General features: G+C 54.7%; 1 protein-coding gene across 1 annotated transcript in view; it reads left to right on the forward strand.

Annotated features, from left to right (window-relative positions):
* Cdc42bpg (CDC42 binding protein kinase gamma (DMPK-like)) overlaps positions 1 to 15,382 on the forward strand; it is a 20,170-nt gene extending 4,788 nt beyond the window's left edge. Inside the window, exons 6-37 of the mRNA XM_013021187.1 lie at positions 779 to 872; positions 1,099 to 1,299; positions 1,423 to 1,671; positions 2,468 to 2,547; positions 3,131 to 3,213; positions 3,303 to 3,383; positions 3,606 to 3,712; positions 3,803 to 3,982; positions 4,420 to 4,512; positions 4,621 to 4,742; positions 4,848 to 4,914; positions 5,097 to 5,203; positions 5,300 to 5,414; positions 5,562 to 5,710; positions 5,790 to 5,878; positions 6,091 to 6,143; positions 6,228 to 6,326; positions 6,417 to 6,476; positions 6,840 to 6,945; positions 7,449 to 7,582; positions 7,670 to 7,809; positions 7,896 to 7,977; positions 8,511 to 8,727; positions 9,458 to 9,520; positions 9,631 to 10,230; positions 11,426 to 11,523; positions 11,606 to 11,690; positions 11,831 to 11,951; positions 12,083 to 12,200; positions 12,377 to 12,500; positions 12,635 to 12,720; positions 14,283 to 15,382. Coding sequence (XP_012876641.1) covers positions 779 to 872; positions 1,099 to 1,299; positions 1,423 to 1,671; positions 2,468 to 2,547; positions 3,131 to 3,213; positions 3,303 to 3,383; positions 3,606 to 3,712; positions 3,803 to 3,982; positions 4,420 to 4,512; positions 4,621 to 4,742; positions 4,848 to 4,914; positions 5,097 to 5,203; positions 5,300 to 5,414; positions 5,562 to 5,710; positions 5,790 to 5,878; positions 6,091 to 6,143; positions 6,228 to 6,326; positions 6,417 to 6,476; positions 6,840 to 6,945; positions 7,449 to 7,582; positions 7,670 to 7,809; positions 7,896 to 7,977; positions 8,511 to 8,727; positions 9,458 to 9,520; positions 9,631 to 10,230; positions 11,426 to 11,523; positions 11,606 to 11,690; positions 11,831 to 11,951; positions 12,083 to 12,200; positions 12,377 to 12,500; positions 12,635 to 12,720; positions 14,283 to 14,339 — 4,060 coding nt within the window. The 3' untranslated portion in view covers positions 14,340 to 15,382. The remainder of the gene's footprint in view (positions 1 to 778; positions 873 to 1,098; positions 1,300 to 1,422; positions 1,672 to 2,467; positions 2,548 to 3,130; positions 3,214 to 3,302; positions 3,384 to 3,605; positions 3,713 to 3,802; positions 3,983 to 4,419; positions 4,513 to 4,620; positions 4,743 to 4,847; positions 4,915 to 5,096; positions 5,204 to 5,299; positions 5,415 to 5,561; positions 5,711 to 5,789; positions 5,879 to 6,090; positions 6,144 to 6,227; positions 6,327 to 6,416; positions 6,477 to 6,839; positions 6,946 to 7,448; positions 7,583 to 7,669; positions 7,810 to 7,895; positions 7,978 to 8,510; positions 8,728 to 9,457; positions 9,521 to 9,630; positions 10,231 to 11,425; positions 11,524 to 11,605; positions 11,691 to 11,830; positions 11,952 to 12,082; positions 12,201 to 12,376; positions 12,501 to 12,634; positions 12,721 to 14,282) is intronic.
* The last annotated feature ends 5,673 nt before the right edge of the window (positions 15,383 to 21,055 follow it).

Consider the following 21,055-nt stretch of genomic DNA (forward strand, 5'->3'; position numbering starts at 1 on the left):
TTCTTTTTGCTTATGTGGTGCTGAGGAATCAAACCCAGGGCCTCAGGCATGCAAGGCAAGCGCTCTACCACTGAGCCACCTTCCCAGCCCCCTCTAGCAGACTTTTCTACACAAGCTCTCCTCAAAGTCCTCTGGATCTCAGCCTACTGAATAGCCAGGATTATAATTGTGAGCCACTGACTCTTTCTCCTGGCTATGAATCACTAACTTCCACGGTCATGTGCATGTACACACAAGAACACATGTGAAGCCAGATGCTGGTAGCTCACACCTGTAATCCTAGCTACTCAGGAGGCTGAGATCTGAGGTTCTCAGTTTGAAGCCAGCCAGGCCAGAAAAGTCCATGAGACTCCTGGGGCTTGGACTCTGGGCCTGGGCACTGTCTCTGAGCTTCTTTTGCTAAGGCTAGCACTCTGCCTCTTGAGCCACAGTGCCATTTCCAGCTTTAACTGTCTGTGGGGTACTGAGGAATGGAACTCAGGGCTTCATGCATGCTAGGCAAGCACTCTACCACTAAGCCACATTCCCATCCCTCCATGAGACTCTTATCTCTAATTAATCACAGAAAAAGCCAAAAGTGGAGCTGTGGCTCAAGCTGTAGAGTACTAGCTTTGAACAAAAGATGCTCAGGGATAGCACCTAGGCCCTGAGTTCAAGCCCCAAGACCAGCAAAAAAAAAAAAAAAAGAACATGTATAAGCATTCATGTGCCATTGCACATCTACTTAAACTCACATCCAGACACAGATTGAACACTTCTCTCTCGCTGCCTCCCCCAGGGATGTCAAGCCTGACAATGTCCTGCTGGACATGAATGGCCATATCCGCCTGGCCGACTTTGGCTCCTGCCTGCGTCTCAACAACAGTGGCATGGTACGGACCCCACTCACTGTAGGAGCCAGGAACATTAGGTGGATGAGATCCTGGCCTAGTATTAGGATCCCAGGTGCAGGGTGGGGTGGTTGCGGGGGGAGGCCGGCACTATTGTGGCTTTGCCCCTTGGAGAGTAAGTACCAGGCTCAGGCCTGGGTCATCACGAGGGGTCAGTAGGCCTAGCCAAACTGGAAGGTGTCATGGCACCTACCTACTACTGCTGCAGGTGGATTCATCGATAGCAGTAGGGACACCGGACTACATCTCCCCTGAGATCCTGCAGGCCATGGAGGAGGGCAAGGGTCACTACGGCCCACAGTGTGACTGGTGGTCACTGGGAGTCTGTGCCTACGAGCTGCTCTTTGGAGAAACGCCCTTCTATGCTGAATCCTTGGTGGAAACCTACGGCAAGATCATGAACCATGAGGTCTGGCTGCCAGGCTCTGGGATACCAGTGGGGGCGGACAATGAGACCCTCACATTTTATTAAAGATGCCTGTGGGCCAAAGTGGACTCCCACCCTGACCCACCTGACTCTTCTGACCCACAGGACCACCTGCAGTTCCCTTCAGATATGCCTGATGTGCCAGCCAGTGCCAAGGACCTCATCCGCCAGCTGCTGTGCCGCCAGGAGGAGCGGCTGGGCCGCAGCGGGCTGGATGACTTCAGGAACCACCCCTTCTTTGAAGGTGTGGACTGGGAGCGGCTAGCAACCACCACTGCCCCCTACATCCCTGACCTGCATGGACCTATGGACACCTCCAACTTCGACGTGGACGACGACACCCTTAACCACCCAGTAAGTGGCATAGCAGAAGGGTGTGCCCTAGCAGGCTGCAGGTACCTCCAGAAGTTCCCTAAAGTGGGGCTGGGAAGGTGGCTCAGTGGTAGAGTGCTTGCCTTGCATGCGTGAGGCCCTGGGTTCGATTCCTCAGCACTACACAAGTGGAAAAAGCAAGAAGTGGTGCTGTGGCTCAAGTAGTAGAATGCTGTCCTTGAGCTTACAAGCTCAGGGACAGTGCCCAGGCCCAGAGTTCAAGCCCCACAATCAAGGAAAACAAAAACAAAAAGTGAAGTTCTCTAAAGCAGTTACACTGGGCTGGGGTGAGAACTTTGGACCCTAAAGGTCCATGAGAGTTATGATTTATCTGAATTGGTTCACTTGCACTGAAGCGGATTATACCAAGTGAAGGCCCTTTGACCTCAGGTATCATCCTGTTAACCAGAATTCATACGAAGGAGCCTCAGGGAGACCCTGACCTCAAAGATTCATGGGAGTTATAGGCCTTTTTGTGTGTGCTGATACTGGGGCTTGAACTTGGGACCTTGTACTTTCAGCTTCCTTGGTCACAGCTGGTGTTCTGCCACTTGAATCATTTCTCTAGTCTGGCATTTTTCTGGTTAACTGGACTTTTCTGCGCAGACTGGCTTTGAACTGTGTTTCTTCAGGTTTCAGACTCCTGTGGGCATAAACCACCAGTGCCTGACGTGTGGCACCTCTACCATTCTAGTAGAGGCTGTGTCAAATTTACACTTGAACAGCCTAAGCTGGAAGCCATGCCTGCTGACTCTGACTCTCCTTCCCTTTTCTGTAGGAGACCCTGCCACCACCCTCCCATGGGGCCTTTTCAGGCCACCACCTGCCATTCGTGGGTTTCACCTATACCTCAGGCAGGTAAGTCTGCTTCTCACATCCCTGCTGCCAGGTTAGGGACATACCCCATACAGATCTTGGGAAAGGGGACCAAAGGGCTTCCAGACCACTGCATGTGACATGTGCTCTGAGCCTCAGTGTCCGGGTCTAGCTGTGGCCATGCTGTGGCATGCGGCTGCCCAGCACTGCAAATGTATTAGACTCATAGTCAGAGGCCTGGAGTGTGAGAGGCCCCTGCTGTTCGAGTCTCATTTTGTGCCTCTGTAAAATAGGCAGGTGGATCAGCATTCATGGGGCCAGCAGGAGCCTGGGCTGCTCCAGATGGAAGGAGCACTCTGGGCAGCCCTCACCAGCAGGAAGAGGCTGTATTGTTATCTTCTTTTTTCTGAGAGAAACTGAGGCTCAGATGAGCTAGATGATGTCCAAGGTCACAGCTTGTGATGGCAGGGGCCTGGAGTCTCCTAAGGGCAGTTTCAGGAGACCGGGGCCTGGGACACGGAACCAGCATGCGCTGGGTATCTCTTAGATGAGTGAATGAGTGGATGCAGGAGGGTGGAGGGGGCTTTGGGTTCTGCCAACGTGTATTTCCTCTGTCCTCTCCCAGTCCTGGTCCTGACAGCAGCTTTGAGCCTGTGGCTGCCCCAGAGCGGAAGCAGGGGAAGGTCGAGCTGAGCTGGAAACCTCAAGGTACAGGAACAACAGGATGGGGGCTAGGTGTGTGGGCCCAGGTGCTTTACTGCAGACCTGGACACTCACCTATGGGACTGTCCTGTCAGAGGCCCCGCCCGGCCCCTCAGAGTCCCAGGAGCTGGCACAGCTGCAGAAGGAGGTGCAGAGTCTGCGTGAGAGACTAGCAGGTACCCCTTCCCATCTCAACGAACCCGAGGTCCCCGGCTCTTGGAGCTTCTGCTCTGTACCTGCTGTGTGTTCTGAGGGAAGTAACTTAACTATTCTAAGCCTACCCATGGAAAATGACCTAGGGAGACCACTGTAGGGAAGGCTCTGAATCTTGTGCTTGGAGTATTAGATTGAGTTTGGGTTGGTTGGTACATCCGGGTCTCAGTGACTATTCCCGACAGAGATACTGAGGGACAACAAGGCCTCCTTGTCGCAGACGGACGGGCTTCCGGCTGCCAGCCCCAGCCAAGACAGTGACCTACAGCAGGAGAAGGACCGCCTTCAGCAGGTGAGGTCACATGAGGCAGGTGCATGGCCTGGGGCTCTACATCAGTGGCTGATACCCTGATGGGCTTTGTCTTCCTGCCCTGGCCCCCAGGAGCTGGCTGAGGTGCGGGCAGGGCTACAGGTCCAGACTCGGGAGGTGCGCAGAGCCCAAGGCCGTCAGGAAGAGCTGCTACAGAGGCTTCGGGAGGCCCATGACAGAGAAGCAGCCACAGCCAGCCAGATCGAGGCCCTGTGCTCACAGCTGGAGGAAGCTCAGGATGCACGCAGGGAGGTGGGTGATGAAGGTGGGAAGAGCTGGTTCAAGGATGAGATGGGTGGGGCGGGGCACTGGGAGACCACAGCCTCTTTCTGTGTGTGTCTGTGTGTCTGTGTGAGTCACGGGGCTTGAACTCTGGGCCTGGGCACTGTCCCTGATCTCTTCAACTCAAGGCTAGTACTCTACCACTTGAGCCACAGCCCCATTTCCAGTTTTCTGGTGGTTCATTGGAGATAAGAGTCTCACGGACTTTCCTGCCCAGGCTGGCTTTGAACTGCAATCCTCAGATCTCAGCCTCCTGAGTCGCTAGGATTACAGGTGTGAGCCATCGGTGCCGGCCACAGCCTCTTCTTGACCCTCAGTGGCTGGGGAAGCTGTGGGTGCGTGGCATGGTGGGGCAGAAGAGCTGGGGTGGGCCAGGTCCGCATTAACCTGCCTCGCATCAATGACAGCTGGAGGACCAGGTGGCTGCCCTGTGCCAGGAGGTGACACGACTCCAGGGACAATACAAGCAAAGCCTTGAGAAGGAGTCTTTGAGGCCCAAGGTACCAAATCTCACCCCAGGGGTAAGAAGCCCCTTGGGAGCCAGGCCTGTGCCTCAGGGTGGGCCATGGCCGCTGAGTCCCTGGCTGACCCCTTTCCACATCCTCAAGACTGTCCACACAGCCTGTGAGACCAACGGCACGGGACCACCGGAAGGGGGGTCTCAGGAGGCCTTGCTGAGGCAGGAAGTGGCAGCCCTGAAGGAGCAGCTAGAGCAGGCCTGCAGCCGAGGGTGAGTGGCCAGCAGGAAAGGGGGGGCGGCAGGACAGGGCAGGGCCAGGTTGGGCTGGGAAGCATATCAGCACCTCCTCCTTGGCCTTTTCTTCCCCATGAGCAGCGGGAAGGAGGAGGCTCTGTGCCGGCTGCAGGAAGAGAACCAGCGGCTGAGCCGGGAGCAAGAGCGGGTGAGCCGGGTGGAGGACACATGAGCAAGAGGGCATGTTGGGCGTCTGGCAGGGCGGGTAGGCAGAGCTCTGGGTCACTGTAGCAGATGTGGAGGGACTGTGTTGGTGAGGCTCACAGGGGTGGAAGGAGCTGCGGGGAGGCTGCGAGGGTCCCCAGAACTCACCTTCTGCCTGGCCTCCAGCTGGTGGAAGAGCTGGAGCAGGAGCTTCAGAGCAAGCGGCGTCTGGAGGGCGAAAGACGGGAGACGGAGAGCAACTGGGAGGCTCAGATCGCAGACATCCTCAATTGGTGGGTGTCACCAGGGCTGAGCCTTTGGGGGTGGGCATAGTGGGGGCCTGGATAGGGCTGGGCCCAGCCCATGACGCAGAGCCCCATCCCATTCAGGGTGAATGATGAGAAGGTCTCCAGGGGCTACTTGCAGGCCCTGGCCACTAAGATGGCCGAGGAGCTGGAGTCCTTGCGGAATGTGGGCACCCAGACACTCCCCACGCGGCCCATGGTAAGCCTCCAGGTTGCGGTGAGGGTGGCAGCGCATTGGGCCTGGCCAGATGGCATGGACAGTTGCCTGCTTTGGGGGGGAAGAAGTTTCTGAGGCAGTGGGGGGGGGTCCAGCAGGTGCCTTACTGGGGTATCCCTTGGCCACCAGGACCACCAGTGGAAGGCCCGGCGGCTGCAGAAGATGGAGGCCTCGGCCAGGCTGGAGCTGCAGTCAGCACTGGAGGCTGAGATCCGCGCCAAGCAGGGTCTGCAGGAGCGCCTGACACAGGTGCAGGAGGCCCAGCTGCAGGCAGAACGGTGAGGACAGGGATTGGGCTCTGGGGGGGACCAGAGCCATGGACAAGGCCAATGGTGAACCATTATCTCCTTACTGCAGACGCCTGCAGGAGGCTGAGAAGCAGAGCCAGGCCCTGCAGCAGGAGGTGGCTGAGCTGCGTGAGGAGCTGCGGGTCCGTGGGCCAGGGGGTGAGTGCTCCCTGTGCCAACTCCCCGCAGGGGGGGGGGTCCTGTGACTGCTGTCCCAGATGCTGCTGCTTGCCCTAGGACCCCACTGGGCCAGTCCCCCAGCCGTGGTCACCCCTCCCCTCTTACAGAGATGAGAACTGAGGCCCCCACTGGCCCCAGGTTCCTCAGTGCACGGACCCCCACCTCCAATGACACATGTCCTCTCTCTGCAGACACCAAGACCTCAGGCTCCCTCATTCCCTTCCTTTCCTTCTGGAACACAGAGGTAAGAACCCGCTAGTGGAGAGGAATCCTGGAGGAAGGCACTGGGGCAGGGTGGGGTTGGACTTTGTCCCTTGCCCATCTCCAGAAGGATTCTGCCAAGGACGCTGGCATCTCAGGAGAGGCCCCACGGCCTGGAACAGAGCCAGAGTTGAGGCCCGAGGGCCGCCGCAGCCTGCGTATGGGGGTAAGGATGGGGGAATGCCCAGGGAACTGGACCACACCCCGCTCGAACTGTGCCTTCTCACTGTTCACCACCACCCCTCTACCCCTGCAGGCTGTGTTCCCCAGAGCTCCTGCCGCTACCACCACCCCTGCAGAAGGTCCCCTTGCTAAGGTTAGTGCCTACAGGGGCACAGTGGGGTAGGGCACCAAGCTAGCCACTCAGCAGAACTCTTGCGTGCTGGATTTTGCTGCCCTCCCCACCCCACACACCGGGGGTGAGGGGGAATGGAGCATCATCTCTAGCAGACCCCATTTAGTGTGCTAATTGTATCTGCAAGTTTTTCTATGTGTTTGGGATACTGGGGATTGAGCCCAGGGCCTTCCTTGCCCTGGCATTGAATTTGACTCACTGGGGCTCCAAGTCAGCGCCATACCTGATTCAACCCTTTGTTGGCCTGGCCGCTCTGGGATGGGGCACAGACCCTGCCCTGGGAGGCCACGGCAGTCGTGGGTGATGGTATACTGCCCTCCACAGCCTGGCTCACATACACTGCGTCCCCGGAGCTTCCCATCACCTACCAAGTGTCTCTGCTGTACCTCGCTGATGCTAGGCCTGGGCCGCCAAGGCCTGGGCTGTGACGGTGAGAACGGCAACTCCTCCGTTTCGCCCCTCCCACCCCACCCTACCCCCTGCCCATGGGCTGGGAAGGTGGCTCAGTGGTAGAGTGCTTGCCTAGCATGCAGGAAGCCCCGGGCCCGGTTTCTCAGTACCACATACACAGAAGAAAGCCTGAAGTGGCGCTGTGGCTCAAGTGGTAGCACTAGCCTTGAGCCAAAGAAGCTCAGTGCCTGGGCCCTGAGTTCAAGCCCTATGACAGACAAGAAAAAACAACTCCCCCAAGTGCTCCTGCCTCAGCGCCCCCCCTCCCCCGTGTGACCCTGACACCCATCCAAAGACAGTTGCATTCAAATCAGGGTTACTGGTCAAATTTCCCACCGTTCAGTCTTCTCACTTGATGAGCAATGGGTGATGACAATCCAGGCACCCCTGGCCTCAACCATACGGACCTGGGAAGGCCCAAGTCCCTATCCCAGGCTGCCCTCACCCAGTCTCACCCATCTGACTTCTCTGTTCTCCCCACAGCCTGCGGCTACCTCTGTCACTCAGCCTGTGCCCCCCAGGCCCCACCCTGCCCTGTGCCCCCCGACCTCCTCCGAACAGCCCTAGGGGTGCACCCGGAAACGGGCACCGGAACTGCCTTTGAGGGCTTCCTGTCGGTGAGCTGTGGGTGAGGAGACAAGGAGGAGAGATGAGGGTGTCTAGGACGTGTGCACCCCTCCACATCCGCCTCCTCCCCCCAACAGGTGCCACGGCCCTCGGGTGTACGGCGGGGCTGGCAGCGGGTCTACGCCGCCCTGAGTGATTCCCGTCTGCTGCTGTTTGATGCCCCGGACCCTCGGGTCAACCCAGCAAGCGGGGCCCTCCTGCAGGCCTTGGATCTGAGGTGGGTGATGGGGGCAAGGCTTAGTGGTAGAGGAGACATCCGGGTAATCCAGCCCAATCTCAGACATGCTCTGTGACTTTCCCCAGGGATCCCCAGTTCTCAGCCACCCCTGTCCTGGCCTCAGATGTCATCCACGCTCAATCCAGAGACCTGCCTCGCATCTTTAGGGTAAGTGCTCTGAGCAGGATGGACCCAACCACCACTCAGCTGCCCCTTGGCCAGCCCCCTCTGCCCACATGGATGGCTCCACATGGTAGCTCTCATCCTGCAACCTCCCTGAGCTTGCCACTTGGGAATCCAGCCTTGTCCTGCCTGGTTTAAAACTCTTGGATGGCTCCCTGGTGCCCTCAGGGGCTCTAGACTAAGGCCTTGAAGCCCCATGGATCTGAGCTCCCACGGCTTCCCAGAATGCCTCGCACCCGCATTTTATCACCTTCTTGGTCCTTCTTTCCCCTTGGCACAGAATCACCAGGCCCCAGCCCCTCCCCTATGGTACTCATCCTGATGAAGGATCCTTACTGTGTTCTTACACAGTCCTTCCCCCATTACGTAGATCATGAGGCTGTGGGATTGCGCGTGTGGCTTGTCTGCCACCCCAGCATGCAGTCCTGGCTAACAACACCAGCTAGAAGAGGAAGAGAAGGAGAATGGAAGGCTGGCTCTTGGCCTTCAGCCCCTTAGCCTGGCTTCTTTGTCTACAGGTGACGGCCTCGCAGCTAACAGTGCCCCCCACCACATGCACTGTGCTGCTGCTGGCCGAGAGCGAGGGGGAGCGGGAGCGCTGGCTGCAGGTGCTGGGCGAGCTGCAGAGGCTGCTGCTGGACACTCGGCCCCGGCCGCGGCCCGTGTACACCCTCAAGGAGGCCTACGACAACGGGCTGCCACTGCTACCCCATACTCTGTGCGCCGCCATCATTGGTGAGCCTCACCCCAAAGGAGGTGGTCTGAGCAGGGGGCAGGGAGGGGCTGACCAGGCCAGTCACGAAGATGAAGCCATGAGCTGGGTGCTCAGCCTTTCACAGGAATCCCCTCAGCTGTCTTCCGGGTGGAGCTGTGGGAAGAGCCAGGGGCTAAGGGGGCCTGGCTTCCTGTCACATCATTTCTCTAGGCCTCAGGTTCTGCTCTTTCTGAAAGAATCACAAGGAAATGGAGAGTCCTTGTTCTGGCTGTCTTACGAGCAGCTGGATGACAGGGGCAGCCCCAGAGCCTCCTGGAGCCTCTGAACATGTGTCACATGGATCAATAGATGACATAAGGCCTGAGCAGGACCTACATAACTGAGCCTACAGGCAGCCCCTCAGGGTGGGGGCCACAGGACAGGCTGAGCTGGGCCCCGGGAGGATCTAGGAGCCAGCAGACATAAGGGTGTTTATTGAGCAAGGGGCTCTGCTTGGCTACTCATAGCAGCTCTGTGTACATAAGGGGAAACTGAGGCTCCAGGAGGTGACCTGACCACCCTGACCCCTGTCCCCAAGGTCCTTCCCCAGAAGAGCAGGGTCTAAGCTATAGGAGGAAAGGTGCCAGTGCTGGGGGACCAGGGGTAGATCAGCACCCCTCCCTGTTACTGCAAGAGAAACTGAGGCTCCTCCAGTCAACAAGGTGGTCCTGGGCCCTCTCTGACCCCTGACCCTCTCCCTCCCTCTATCAGACCAGGAGCGGCTTGCCCTGGGTACCGAGGAGGGGCTCTTTGTGATTCACCTGCACAGCAATGGTACACGCAGGGCTGGAGTGGGGTGGGGGTGGGCGGAGTCAGCCCCAGGGGACCGAAGAGGAGGTGGGCTGCTTCTCACCCACTCTTGCTGTCTCTCACCAACCCCGCAGACATTTTCCAGGTGGGGGACTGCCGGCGGGTGCAGCGGTTGGCCGTGAGCCCCGCTGCGGGCCTGCTGGTGGTGCTGTGTGGCCGAGGTCCCAGCGTGCGCCTCTTTGCCTTGGCGGAACTTGAGAGTTGTGAAGCGTCGGGTACCAAGATCCCTGAGTCCAGAGGCTGCCAGGTGTTGGCAGCAGGGCGTATCCTGCAGGCCCGGACCGCCGTGCTCTGTGTGGCTGTCAAGCGCCAGGTGCTCTGCTACCAGCTGGGGCCGGGACCAGGGCCCTGGCAGCGGCGCATCCGGGAGCTGCAGGCACCCGCACCTGTCCAGAGCCTGGGGCTGCTGGGCGACCGGCTGTGCGTGGGTGCTGCTGGAACCTTCGCACTCTACCCGCTGCTCAACGAGGCTGCACCCTTAGCACTAGGGGCTGGCCTGGTCCCTGAGGAGCTGCCACCATCCCGTGGGGGTCTGGGGGAGGCTCTGGGCGCCGTGGAGCTCAGCCTCAATGAGTTCCTGCTGCTCTTCTCCACGGCCGGAGTCTACGTGGATGGCGCTGGCCGCAAGTCACGCAGCCATGAGCTACTGTGGCCAGTGGCCCCCACGGGCTGGGGTAAGGCTGGTGAAGAGCACATCTGCATTGGGGAAGGTACCTGTGGTGCATCAGAGGAAGGCAGGGTCCTGCCCAGATTCTTCTTTTTTTTTTTTTTTTCAGTTGTGGGGCTTGAACTCAGGGCCGGGGTGCTGTCCCTGAGCTCTTTTACTCAAGACTAGCACTTCCACTTTGAACCACAATGCCACTTCTGGTTTTTGAGTAGTTAATTGAAGATAAGAGTCCCCTGCGGACTTTTCTGCCTGGGCTGGCTTCAAGCCACAATCCTCAGATCTCAGCCTCTTGAGTAGCTAGGATTATAGGCTTGAGCCATCTGTGTCTGGCTTACCCAAACTCTTGGGCTTCACACTGGAGGCTTTGTTGTGTCCTGGGTGACTGTTCGTGGTTCCTCTTGAGTGCCTTCCTGACTTGACTGGCTAATTGGAGATGAGAGTCTCTCAAATTTGTCTGCCTGGGCTGGACTCAAACCTTGATCCTCAGATCTCAGCCTCTTGAGTAGCAAGAATCACAGGTGTGACCCAGGCTCCCCAGCCTATTTATTCAGAGCTCTGTCTCAGATCTTATCATTATCTTCATGATGGCCTGGTGTGCCGAGGAGGAGAGGGAGAGGTATGGTTTCTTTATCCACACCTAGCACCAACCTCTAAGCAAGTGCTTAGGAGCTCCAGATGTCTTCAGGAATGAATGAATGAGGCAGGGACAATCTGATACCTTCCTAAGTAACAAGTGTGCTGGGGCAAGACCTGGGAGAGTCAGCCAGAACTTGCTTCCTGAACCATGACTCCCATAAGGTGGGGCCTGTGGGCGGGGCTAGCAGGGATGTTCAGCCAAAACTGCCTCCGGCTCTCCCTCTCCAGCTGGGGGACCTTGGCCGTAACTTGGCTCTGGGGTTTCCATTCCCTCATCCTTAGGTTAGAGGTGTTAATAGCTCCTACTCAGAGTTGTTGGAGAAGTGAGGGAGAACAAACCCTGGGAGGGTTTAGAGCTGTGTGGGACTCAGAGAGTGTTCTGCAGTTTGTTTATCTCATCTGTTCTAAGTAGCGTTGGGTGGGGCAACTAGAAGAATCTTCAGAAGGACCTTTGTGCTGTGACAGGACTCAGGGTGTTCCTGCTGGAGCCCTGCTGGAGGAAGTGAGCTCCAGAGGCACCCTGGCTTGCCAAGAGCGGCACAGAATAGGCGGTGTCTCACCTGCAGGCTACGCAGCCCCCTACCTGACAGTGTTCAGTGAGAACTCCATTGATGTGTTTGACGTGAGGAGAGCGGAATGGGTTCAGACCGTGCCGCTCAAGAAGGTAGAGGCCTGCCCAGACCCCGGGGGGCTGCACTGGGGTGAGCTTGAGTGCCACCGCCTGACTTCTGCACCTGCTGCTTCAGGTGCGGCCCCTGAATCTAGAGGGCTCCTTGTTCCTCTATGGCACCGAGAAGATCCGCCTGACCTACCTCAGGAACCCATTGGCAGGTAAGGGAGTGCGTGCCAGTCCAAGTGTGTGTATGTGTGTACATTCAGCTGTGCGGGAGGGCGGGGGTTGACCCTGAGCCCCAGCTCCCTGGGGCTCTGGGGACTTGTGAGCAACCCCTACCTCCCAGGTTTTCTCACAGAGAAGGATGAATTTGACATCCCCGACCTCACTGACAACAGCCGGCGCCAGCTATTCCGCACCAAGAGCAAGCGCCACTTTTTCTTCCGGGTGTCGGATGAGCAGCGACAGCAGCAGCGCAGGTGCCAAAACTGGCTGTGGCCAGCCGGGACTTTCCGGCCCAGGGGCGGGCCTTGCCATTCTGGGGCGGGCATGGAGGGCCAGGGAGGACTGAGCTTTGCTACCAGGATCCTTACACCTTCTCTACCCTCAGAGAGATGCTAAAGGATCCTTTTGTGCGCTCCAAGCTCATCTCACCGCCCACCAACTTCAACCACCTGGTGCACGTGGGCCCTACTGATGGGAAACCCAGTGCGAAGGACCTGCCCCGGGTGAGTCCTCCAGAGCCAATCACCAGCCTTGTTGATGATGCTGGCCAATCACAGGCCTCTGTGGTTACCCGGATGCTGAGGCCTGTGGCTCATCCCTCTGATAAACCGGAATCCCTGTTCATCTTCCCTAACCTGTTGTGCTTCAAGGTCCCAACCCCTCATCTGTCCCCTGGCAGGCTCCAGAACAGAAGGGAAGAGGGGCCCGCGGCTCCAGCTCACAGAGGCCGCACAGCTTCTCTGAGACACCACGTCGCCCAGTGTCCATTGGCAATGACGGACTCCCTGGAGACGCAGACCACAGTGAGGCTAGCCCCACACTATCACACACCTCCCCCAAATTTCCACCTTCTTGGACTTCCCCCCAAGTCTGACTCAGGCATTTTGTTGTTGTTGCTCTCCCACCTCCCCCCTTGCCATCCTTGCTCGTGGAGCAGTGAAGAGGAAGCCTTGGACATCACTGTCGAGCGAATCAGTGTCCTGCCCCCAGGGATTGCTGAGCCCCGCTGGGTCCTTGATACAGGTGAGGGGGCGGGGCTTTCCGTGCCCCATTCAAGAAGGAACAGTTGTTTTGCACTGCCTTCACAGGAAGCCAGAGAGAACTAGCTGAACCTATAGGCAAGCAGACTTACCTGCGGGAGTCAGCCTGACCTAGAGAGGACTAAACTCTCCATTCTACCTGTGCATCCCCAGCAGGGAGGTCAGCCTCCCTGAGTATGTCTCATAAAATGAATGGTTACCCTGAGGCCTGTGTGAGGTGATGATGTTTGTCACAGGGCCTGGCCTGTGGAGGAATGCCCCAATGGGGAACTCTTGGGAGATTGTCTATCTGTCTATCTATCTATCATCTATCTATCTTCTATCATCTGTCTATCTGTCTTGGTTTTTTTTTTTTTTGGTCCGGTCATGGGGCCTGAACTCTGGGCCTGGGCGCTGTCCCTCAGCTCTTCAGCTCAAGGCTAGCGCTCTACCACTTGAGCCACAGCGCCACTTCCGGCTTTTTTTTCTCTTCCGGCTTTTTTTTCTGCTTATGTGGTGCTGAGGAATCAAACCCAGGGCCTTATGCATGCAAGGCAAGTACTCTACCACTGAGCCACCTTCCCAGCCCCTGTCTATATCTATCTTGTACTGGCTCAGAGCCTCTTTTTTTTTTTTTTGCTAGGCAGGCCCTCTAGCACTTGAGCCATGCTCCTAGCCCATTTTGCTGAATTTTCAGATAGGATCACACATTTGTGTTTGGGCCAGCCTTATTAAGCCCTCCATTTTTCTACCTCTGTCTCTTGCCTAGCTGGGATCACAGGTGCATGCCACCATACCCAAGTGGCTTGTGGAGATGGAGTCTTGTTAACTTTTTTTCCACAGGCTGTCCTCGAGCCTTGATACTCACAGTCTTCACCTCTGGAATAGTCAGGACTGCTGTAGGCTACTATGCCCATTTATTTATTCATTTATTTATTTTACTTACTTTATTTTTGTGCTGGTACTAGAGCTTGAACTCAGGGCCTGGGCACTATCCCTTAGATTTTTTTCACTCAAGACTTAGGACTCTACCACTTGAGCCACACCTTCACTTCTGGTTTTTGGTGTTTATTTGGAGATGAGAGTCCATGAACTTTCCTGCCCTGGATGATTTTGAACTTTGAACCTTAGCTCTAAGCCTTCTGAGAAACTAGGACTACAGGCCTGAGCCACCCTGGCCTGACTTTTGCTTTGCTACTTCTCTGTCCTCTATTAACACCTAGGCTGCGCCACCATCACCTTCAAAGAAGGTGCACACTGTCCATCTACCCCTTCCTATGGTTTCTTTCTCGTTCATCGGAGGGCTCCGTCATTCTGTTGCCTGCTTGTTGAATGATGGTAGTGAAATGGGGTGAATAAGCAGCGGGACTTTGGTTCGTTCAGGGTTGAGTAGGAGTTGTCTAGGTTCTTTCAATGACTCAGCCAGCCTCTACCCCGCCTCCCAGCTTCTTCCAGGGCCCTGTCACAGCAGGCGATGGGGTGAGGGGGAAGCTCTGGGAAGCATTGGTCTGGGGAGGAAAGAGTTCCCCCTTCTTCCTGCCTGACTTCCTTTCCCTTCTCCCACAGGTCTCGGAGCGGCCTCGAAGCCTCCCACTAGCCCCAGAATCAGAGGGTTCCCCTTGATGCCCTCTGGCAGGGCCCGCCCCATCCCAGGACAGAAAGACACGAGGGAGCACAGAACTTGAGGGTTGCCATACTCCGGCTGGTCCGGGACACATGGAAACTTGGTGTCAGAGGGTCCTGGGCGCAGCAATGCCTGGAGGCTGGTCTGGGTTCCCTGTCCTCATCCTGCCTTTCCCTTGGCTACCAGCCCCAGCCTGGGCTGGCCGCTGGGAATATAATGGCCCTGGAGCCCAGGGATGATAGTGCCAAAGCTCTTCTTTCCAGTGCCATGCCCTGGGAAGTTTGGAGGAGTCAGGATGAGGAATGGAGGACAGAGTCCCTGGGAGCAGGTCAGGGGTCTTATGTGCACAGTGGCCCCTTGTTTAGGCCAAGGTGGGACATGTCAGGGTCTCTGCTCAGGGTCAGGGTGGAGAGGACAGGGTCTGATTCACAGAAAAAGACAGGCAAGGAGGAAGTAGGATGTAAGTGGAGGTGAGAGAGAGGCAAGCTGGGAGAGGAAGTGGAGAACAGGAAACAGAAGTATGTAGTAACTGGAAGGAAACAAGCCATTCAGAGGAGGAGAGATAAGAGAGGATTGATGGAGAAGAGGAGGTGGAGAGATAAAAAGAAAGTTGTAGAAGGAGGGGAACTGGGAGAGAGCCCAGGCCCAGGGACCTTTCCCTGAGCAAGATTTAGTGGAATAGGTAGCAGGACCGGCATTGTTGGCTAATCTGCCCAGGCAGGGACGGGATGGGGAGGGTATTTATAAGGGCTTCTTGGTGGGAGATGGACCCCTAGAAGGGGCCACTTTGGCCCTTTCCAGAAAGGGAGTTCCTTTTTCTTGAAGCTTCAACCAACTGTATTAGGGGAATATAGGGGGCGTTTTATTATTGATCACAGTCTTTATTATTGTTATTATATTACTATTTTTATGAAACCTCTCCCTATGAAAGTCTAGGGGGCAAAATGAGTATTTATCTCTTCAGATGCCACATTTCCCAGGAGGGATAGACCCTGATGCTCTGTGATGCAGCCAGAAACCAATAAAGACAACTTTGTAAGCTGCTGGCCTCCCTGCCTGGGTCTGTCCTACTGGGATTTAGAAAATGGGTTCAACCAGAAAACCGGAAGTGGCGCTGTAGCTCAAGTGGTAGAGCGCTCGCCTTGAGCTGAAGAGCTGAGGGACAGCGCCCAGGCCCAGAGTTCAAGCCCCACGACCGACAAAAAAAAAAGAAAATGGGTTCAAGCCAGGCGCCGGTGGCTCACACCTGTAATCCTAGCTACTCAAGAGGCTGAGATCTGAGGATCACGGTTCAAAGCCAGCCTGGGCAGGAAAGGCCATGAGACTCTTATCTCCAATAAACCACTAGAAAACTGGAAGTGGTGCTGTGGTGGCTCAAGCGGTAGAGTGCTCGCCTTGAGCTGAAGAGCACAGGGACAGCACCCAAGCCCAGAGTTCAAGCCCTAGGACCGGCAAAAAAGGAAAAAAGAAAGAAAATGGGAGGGCAGGAGCAAGAGTGGGTGGTTTAAGACCAGATCTCCTGCCAGCCACCCCTGGCTCAGGCCTGTAATCCTAGCTACTCAAGAAGCTGAAATCTGGGGATCGTGGTTTGAAGCCAGCTTGGGCAGGAAAGTCCATGAAAGTATCTCCAATTATCCAACAAAAAGCTGGAAGTGAAGCTGTGGCTCAAGTGGTAGAGTTCTGACCTTCAGCCAAAAAAAAAAAAGAAAATGGTAAGGGACAACATTAAGTTCAAACCCTAGTATCCACACTGCATTTTCAAGAATCAAATGACACAGCCAAATAGGGTAAATGAAGACAGTGTTATGGGGCAGGAAGCGTGGGCAGTATTAAAGCAACCTACCAAGGAGCAGCAGTGCCAGGGCCTGGGCAGCAGTGACCCCAGGCAGCTGGCCAGGAAGACAAAGTGGTGGCCAGACGGGAGCCCTAGCTTGTAGCAACAACCTTGGCCAGGCCTGAGAAGGAAGGTAAACTCCCCCACCCTACTCTGCTCCCAGACTCCACTTTCCTTCTGCCTGCCTTTGAGAAAAGCCAGTCCATCAGCCAGAGCCCTAAGACCTCAGGCACTGCAAATAGTAGAGGGCAGCCTTGGGCATACATGGAGCAGGGTGGAGAGAGTAGAAGGGAATCGGAGGCCACTGAAGGAATCTGGCACTCCACTGCCCACCCAGGAGAGGATGCTGAGAAAAGGAGGGAGAGAAGAGGAGAAAGGCCTCAGGAGGCTTACTTGTTCATAGCTGGGGTTTTCTAGGACCAGGCAGCATGCTGGCCTGAGAGCTGGGCTGGAAGTCCTGAGTCCTGGGATCAGGACAGGACCCAGAGGGTAGGAGGCTGAGCTCCAAGGCTTATGGCAGGATTTAAAACTGGAAGAGCCGGGCACCAGTGGGTCACACTTATAGTCCTAACTACTCAGGAAGCTGAGATCTGAGGATCATGGTTCAAAGCCAGCCTGGACAGGAAAGTTTGCAAGACTCTTTATCTCCAGTAAACCACCCAAAAACTGGAAGTGGTGCTGTGACTCAACTGGTAGAGCACTAGCCTCGAGCTGAAGAGCTCAGGAACAGTGCCCAGGCCGAGTTCAAGCCCCATGACCAAAAAAAAAGATACTAAAACTGGAGGAAAGTATAGGACCAGTCTGAAGTGCCACTGCCTGGTTGGGAATGGAGGTTGGAGGTTTGAGTTTGAGGGCCTGATTAGGAACCCAGACTGGAGAGTTAGATACCCCGGATTATAGTCTATGCAGTCATGAGTAAGTTACCTGCCCTCAGTTTCCCTATTTATAAGTAGGAATCATAAAACCTATCTTATGAGATAGTCTGGTGATACTTCAGTAAGTAATGATATACAACGCCTTTGGTGTCAAAAAATGCTTCCTCTGCCTTTTGGGGTATACAGATCCATAGACAGGGTCTAGGGATAAGGGATAACCAGGCCTCTGAAAAACTAAAATCTGGAACCCTGGGGCCAGGTTCCATCAAATTGGAGAAGTGGCTGCCTCCTCCACACCCAGAAACAGACCAGCCAAAAGACTTTCAGAGAGTCTGGGAAGGTGGCTCAGTGGTAGAGTGCTTGCCTTGCATGTATGAGGCCCTGGGTTCAATTCCTCAGCACCAAATAAATAGAAAAAGCTGGAAGTGGCACTGTGGCTCAAGTGGTAGAATGCTAGCCTTGAGCTGAAGAGCTGAGGGACAGCACCCAGGCCCTGAGTTCAAGCCCCAGGACTGATCAAAAAATAATTATTTTGCCCAAACCAGGCACCACTGATTCACACCTGTAATCCTTGTTACTCAGGAGGCTGAGCTATGGGGTTGAGGTTTGATGTCAGCCTGGGCAAAAAAGTCCATGAGACTCTCTTTTCTTTTCTTTTTGGTTGGTCATGGGGCTTGAACTCTGGGCCTGGGCTGTCCCTGAATTCTTCAGCTCAAGGCTAGTACTCTACCACTTGAACACAGCACCACTTCCGGGTTTTTGTTTTTGGGGATTTTTTTTTTTTTTGGTTGTTAATTGGAGCTAAGACTCTCGGGATTTTTCTGCCTGGCCTGGCTTTGAACCACAATCCTCAGATCTCAGCCTCCTGAGTAGCAATCCATGAGACTCTTATCTCCAATTAACTAACAAAACTGTAGCTCAAGTGGTAGAGCCCTAGCTTTGAGCACAAAAGCTCAGCGTTAGTCCTAAATTCAAGGAGTCCCAGGACTGTCTTACACACAAAAAAATTATTTGGGGGCTGGGAAGGTGGCTCAGTGGTAGAGTGCTTGCCTTGCATGCATGAGGCCCTGGGTTTGATTCCTCAGCACCACATAAATAGAAAAAGCTGGAAGTGGCGCTGTGGCTCAAGTGGTGGACAGTGTCCCGGCCCAGAGTTCAAGCCTCATGACCGACCAAAAAAACATTATTTTGCCCAACACTTTATATTGGCAAATTCTAAACCTCCAGGAAGATGGAGAATATGAGTTCCATATCCTCTTCATTGAGATCCCCTATCCAGGGACTGTGGGTATGGCTCAGACACTGAGTTTAATCCCCAATTTTGTTTTTTGTGCCAGTACTGGGGCTTACACTCTTGCTTGGATTTTTCGCTCAAACTGGTACCCTACCACTTAATCCATTGCTCCACTTCCAGCTTTTTGCTGGCCAACTGGAGGTAAGAGTCTCAGGATTTTCCTGCCCAGGCTGACTCTGAACCTTGATTGTCAGTCTCAGCCTCCTTCCTGAGTAGCTAGGATTACAGGCGTGAGCCACCAATACTTGGCTTTTTTCTTTTCATTTAGCTCAACATGTGTGGCTCATGTCTGATTTCTTTTTTCTCTTTTTTTTTGTCAGCACCAGGGTTTGAACTCAGCACACTTGGCTTCCTTCCTCATGGGTGGTACTCTACAACTTGAGCTAAACCTGCAGTCCAGCTTTTTGCTGGCTAATTGGAGGTGTTGACTCTTGGACTTTTCTGCTTTATCTGGCTTCAAATAATAATCTTCTAGGTCTCAGCCTCCTGAATAGCTAGGATCATAGGTTCCTGGCTTCATTTATTACCTTCCCCCTCCCTCTTTTTCTCTCTCTCTCCCAACACAATCTGTCATCCTCTTGCCTTAGCTTCCTGAGTGCTGAGTGTTTATACCACCATGCCTGGTCAACAGCTAGACTTTTGGGGGGAGGGTATGTTCTTTGAGCAGTACTGGGAATTGAAATCAAGGCTACAAGCTTATTAGACAAGCACTCTACCATATAAGCCATTCCCTCTGCCTTTTTTTTTTTAAGATTGGGGAATCTTATTGGGTTTTTGTTTGTTTTCTTACTATCTGATTTTTTGGGGGGAGGAGGCCAGTCCTGGGGCTTGAACTTAGGGCCTGGGTGCTGTCCCTGAGCCTCTCTGTGCTCAAGGCTAGCACTCTTACCACTTGAGCCACAGGGTCACTTCTGCATTTTTCTGTTTATGTGTGTACTGAGGAATTGAACCCAGGGCTTTGTGCATACTAGGCAAGCACTCTACCATTAAGTCACATTCCCAGCCCTTTTTTCTGGGCCCCGGGGTAGCTGGAGGGTTGGTCCTGGGTCTTGAACTCTGGGCCTGGGCTCTGTCTCTGAGCTCTTGAGCTCCAGGCAAGTGCTCTACCACTTGAGCCACAGTGCCACTTCCAGTTTTCTGGGGGTTTATTGGAGATAAGAGTCTCAGGGACTTTTCTGCCCCAGCTGGCTTTGAACAGTGATCCTCAGATCTCAGCCTCCTGAGTAGCTGGGATTATAGGCGTGAGCCACCGTCGCCCAGTGGGTCTTACTGTTTTATACAAACTGACTTTGAATGCTTATGCTCAAGTGTTTCTCCTGCCTCAGCCTCCCTGAGTAAACTGGGACTAGGTGTGTGAGCTTCTACGCCCAGTATTTAACAACCAGGACACATTAGTAAACAAAACACACGTATTACCTGTCCTATGGAGCTTGTATTTCAGTGGTAAGAGACAAATAACAAACACATTAGATCATATGTCGGAACAGTGGTTCTCGACCTGGGGCTATTGAGACCTTGGGTAGACATCTGGCAGTCTAGAGATGGTGACAGCTGTCACAATAGGTTGTCCAGCCAGGCAGCCACTAGTCCTCCTTCAATGTACAAGGACTCACCTGGCCACAAATGTCAATAGTGTGCCTAGGCTGTGCAACCATGTTTTAGAAGGTTTGATGCTTTAGGGGAAAAATTGCTGGGCTAGGGTATAGGGATGATAGAAAAATTTGGATGGGAAGTAATTAGGGCAATTAGATAATCTAGGTCAGCCTGATTGAGAAGTTGACTTGTTTTGTTTTGTGCTTGTATTGGGGATTGAACTCAAGAGCCTGTGTTCTTGCCTGGATTTCCCCACTAAAGCTGGCACTCTACCATTTGAGCCTATACATCCTAGCTTTTGCTGGTTAATTGGAATTAAGAGTCTCAAAGCTTCTGCCCAGGCTGGCTCCAAACCACAGGATCCTCAAGCTGAGATAGTCTGAGATACTGGGAGTCCAGGAGACAGAGGTAGGGATTTCTGGGGCCTTAAGAACAGACTAAGATAGAATCTGAGATACTGGGGACCCAGGAGGCAGACATAGGGGGTTCCAAAGCTAATATAGTAGAGTCTGAGATATTGAGGTCCCAGGAGACTCAGCCTCCTGAGTAGCTAGGATATAACAGTGTGAGCAGCCAAATCTCAGCTCAGGACACTTCAAGGACAAATTCTACGTTGTCAAGTTCAGCTTACCAGATTTTTTTTTTTTTTTTGTAGTGGGGCTTGAACTCTGGGCCTGGGCACTGTCTCTGAGCTCTTCAGCTCAAGGTGAGCACTACCACTTGAGCCACAGCACCACTTCCAGTTTTCAGGTGGTTTATTGGAGTTAAGAGTCTCACAGAGGGGCTGGGAAGGTGGCTCAGTGGTAGAGTGCTAGCCTTGAGCTGAAGAGCTGAGGGACGGCGCCCAGGCCCAGAGTTAAGGCACCATGACCGGACCCCCCCCCCAAAAAAAAAAGAATACTTGCCTAACAAACAGGAGTCCCTGGGTTCAAATTCCAGGACGACTGCCCACTTCACCCCACCTCCCCCAAAAGAATGAAGTGTGCAGCCCTGTGCATCCTAAAACGGTCTTCAGGGGAGAGTGTTTACCTTGAAACGGAGAAGCCTATGTAACAAGGGCTGGCTCTAATCGGGGTCCTCGCGCCCCAGCCTCTGCTTGCCGCGCTCCCCACGCCCCTC

Source organism: Dipodomys ordii, unplaced genomic scaffold (assembly GCF_000151885.1).
Source record: "Dipodomys ordii isolate 6190 unplaced genomic scaffold, Dord_2.0 Scaffold54, whole genome shotgun sequence".
Taxonomy (NCBI): domain Eukaryota; kingdom Metazoa; phylum Chordata; class Mammalia; order Rodentia; family Heteromyidae; genus Dipodomys; species Dipodomys ordii.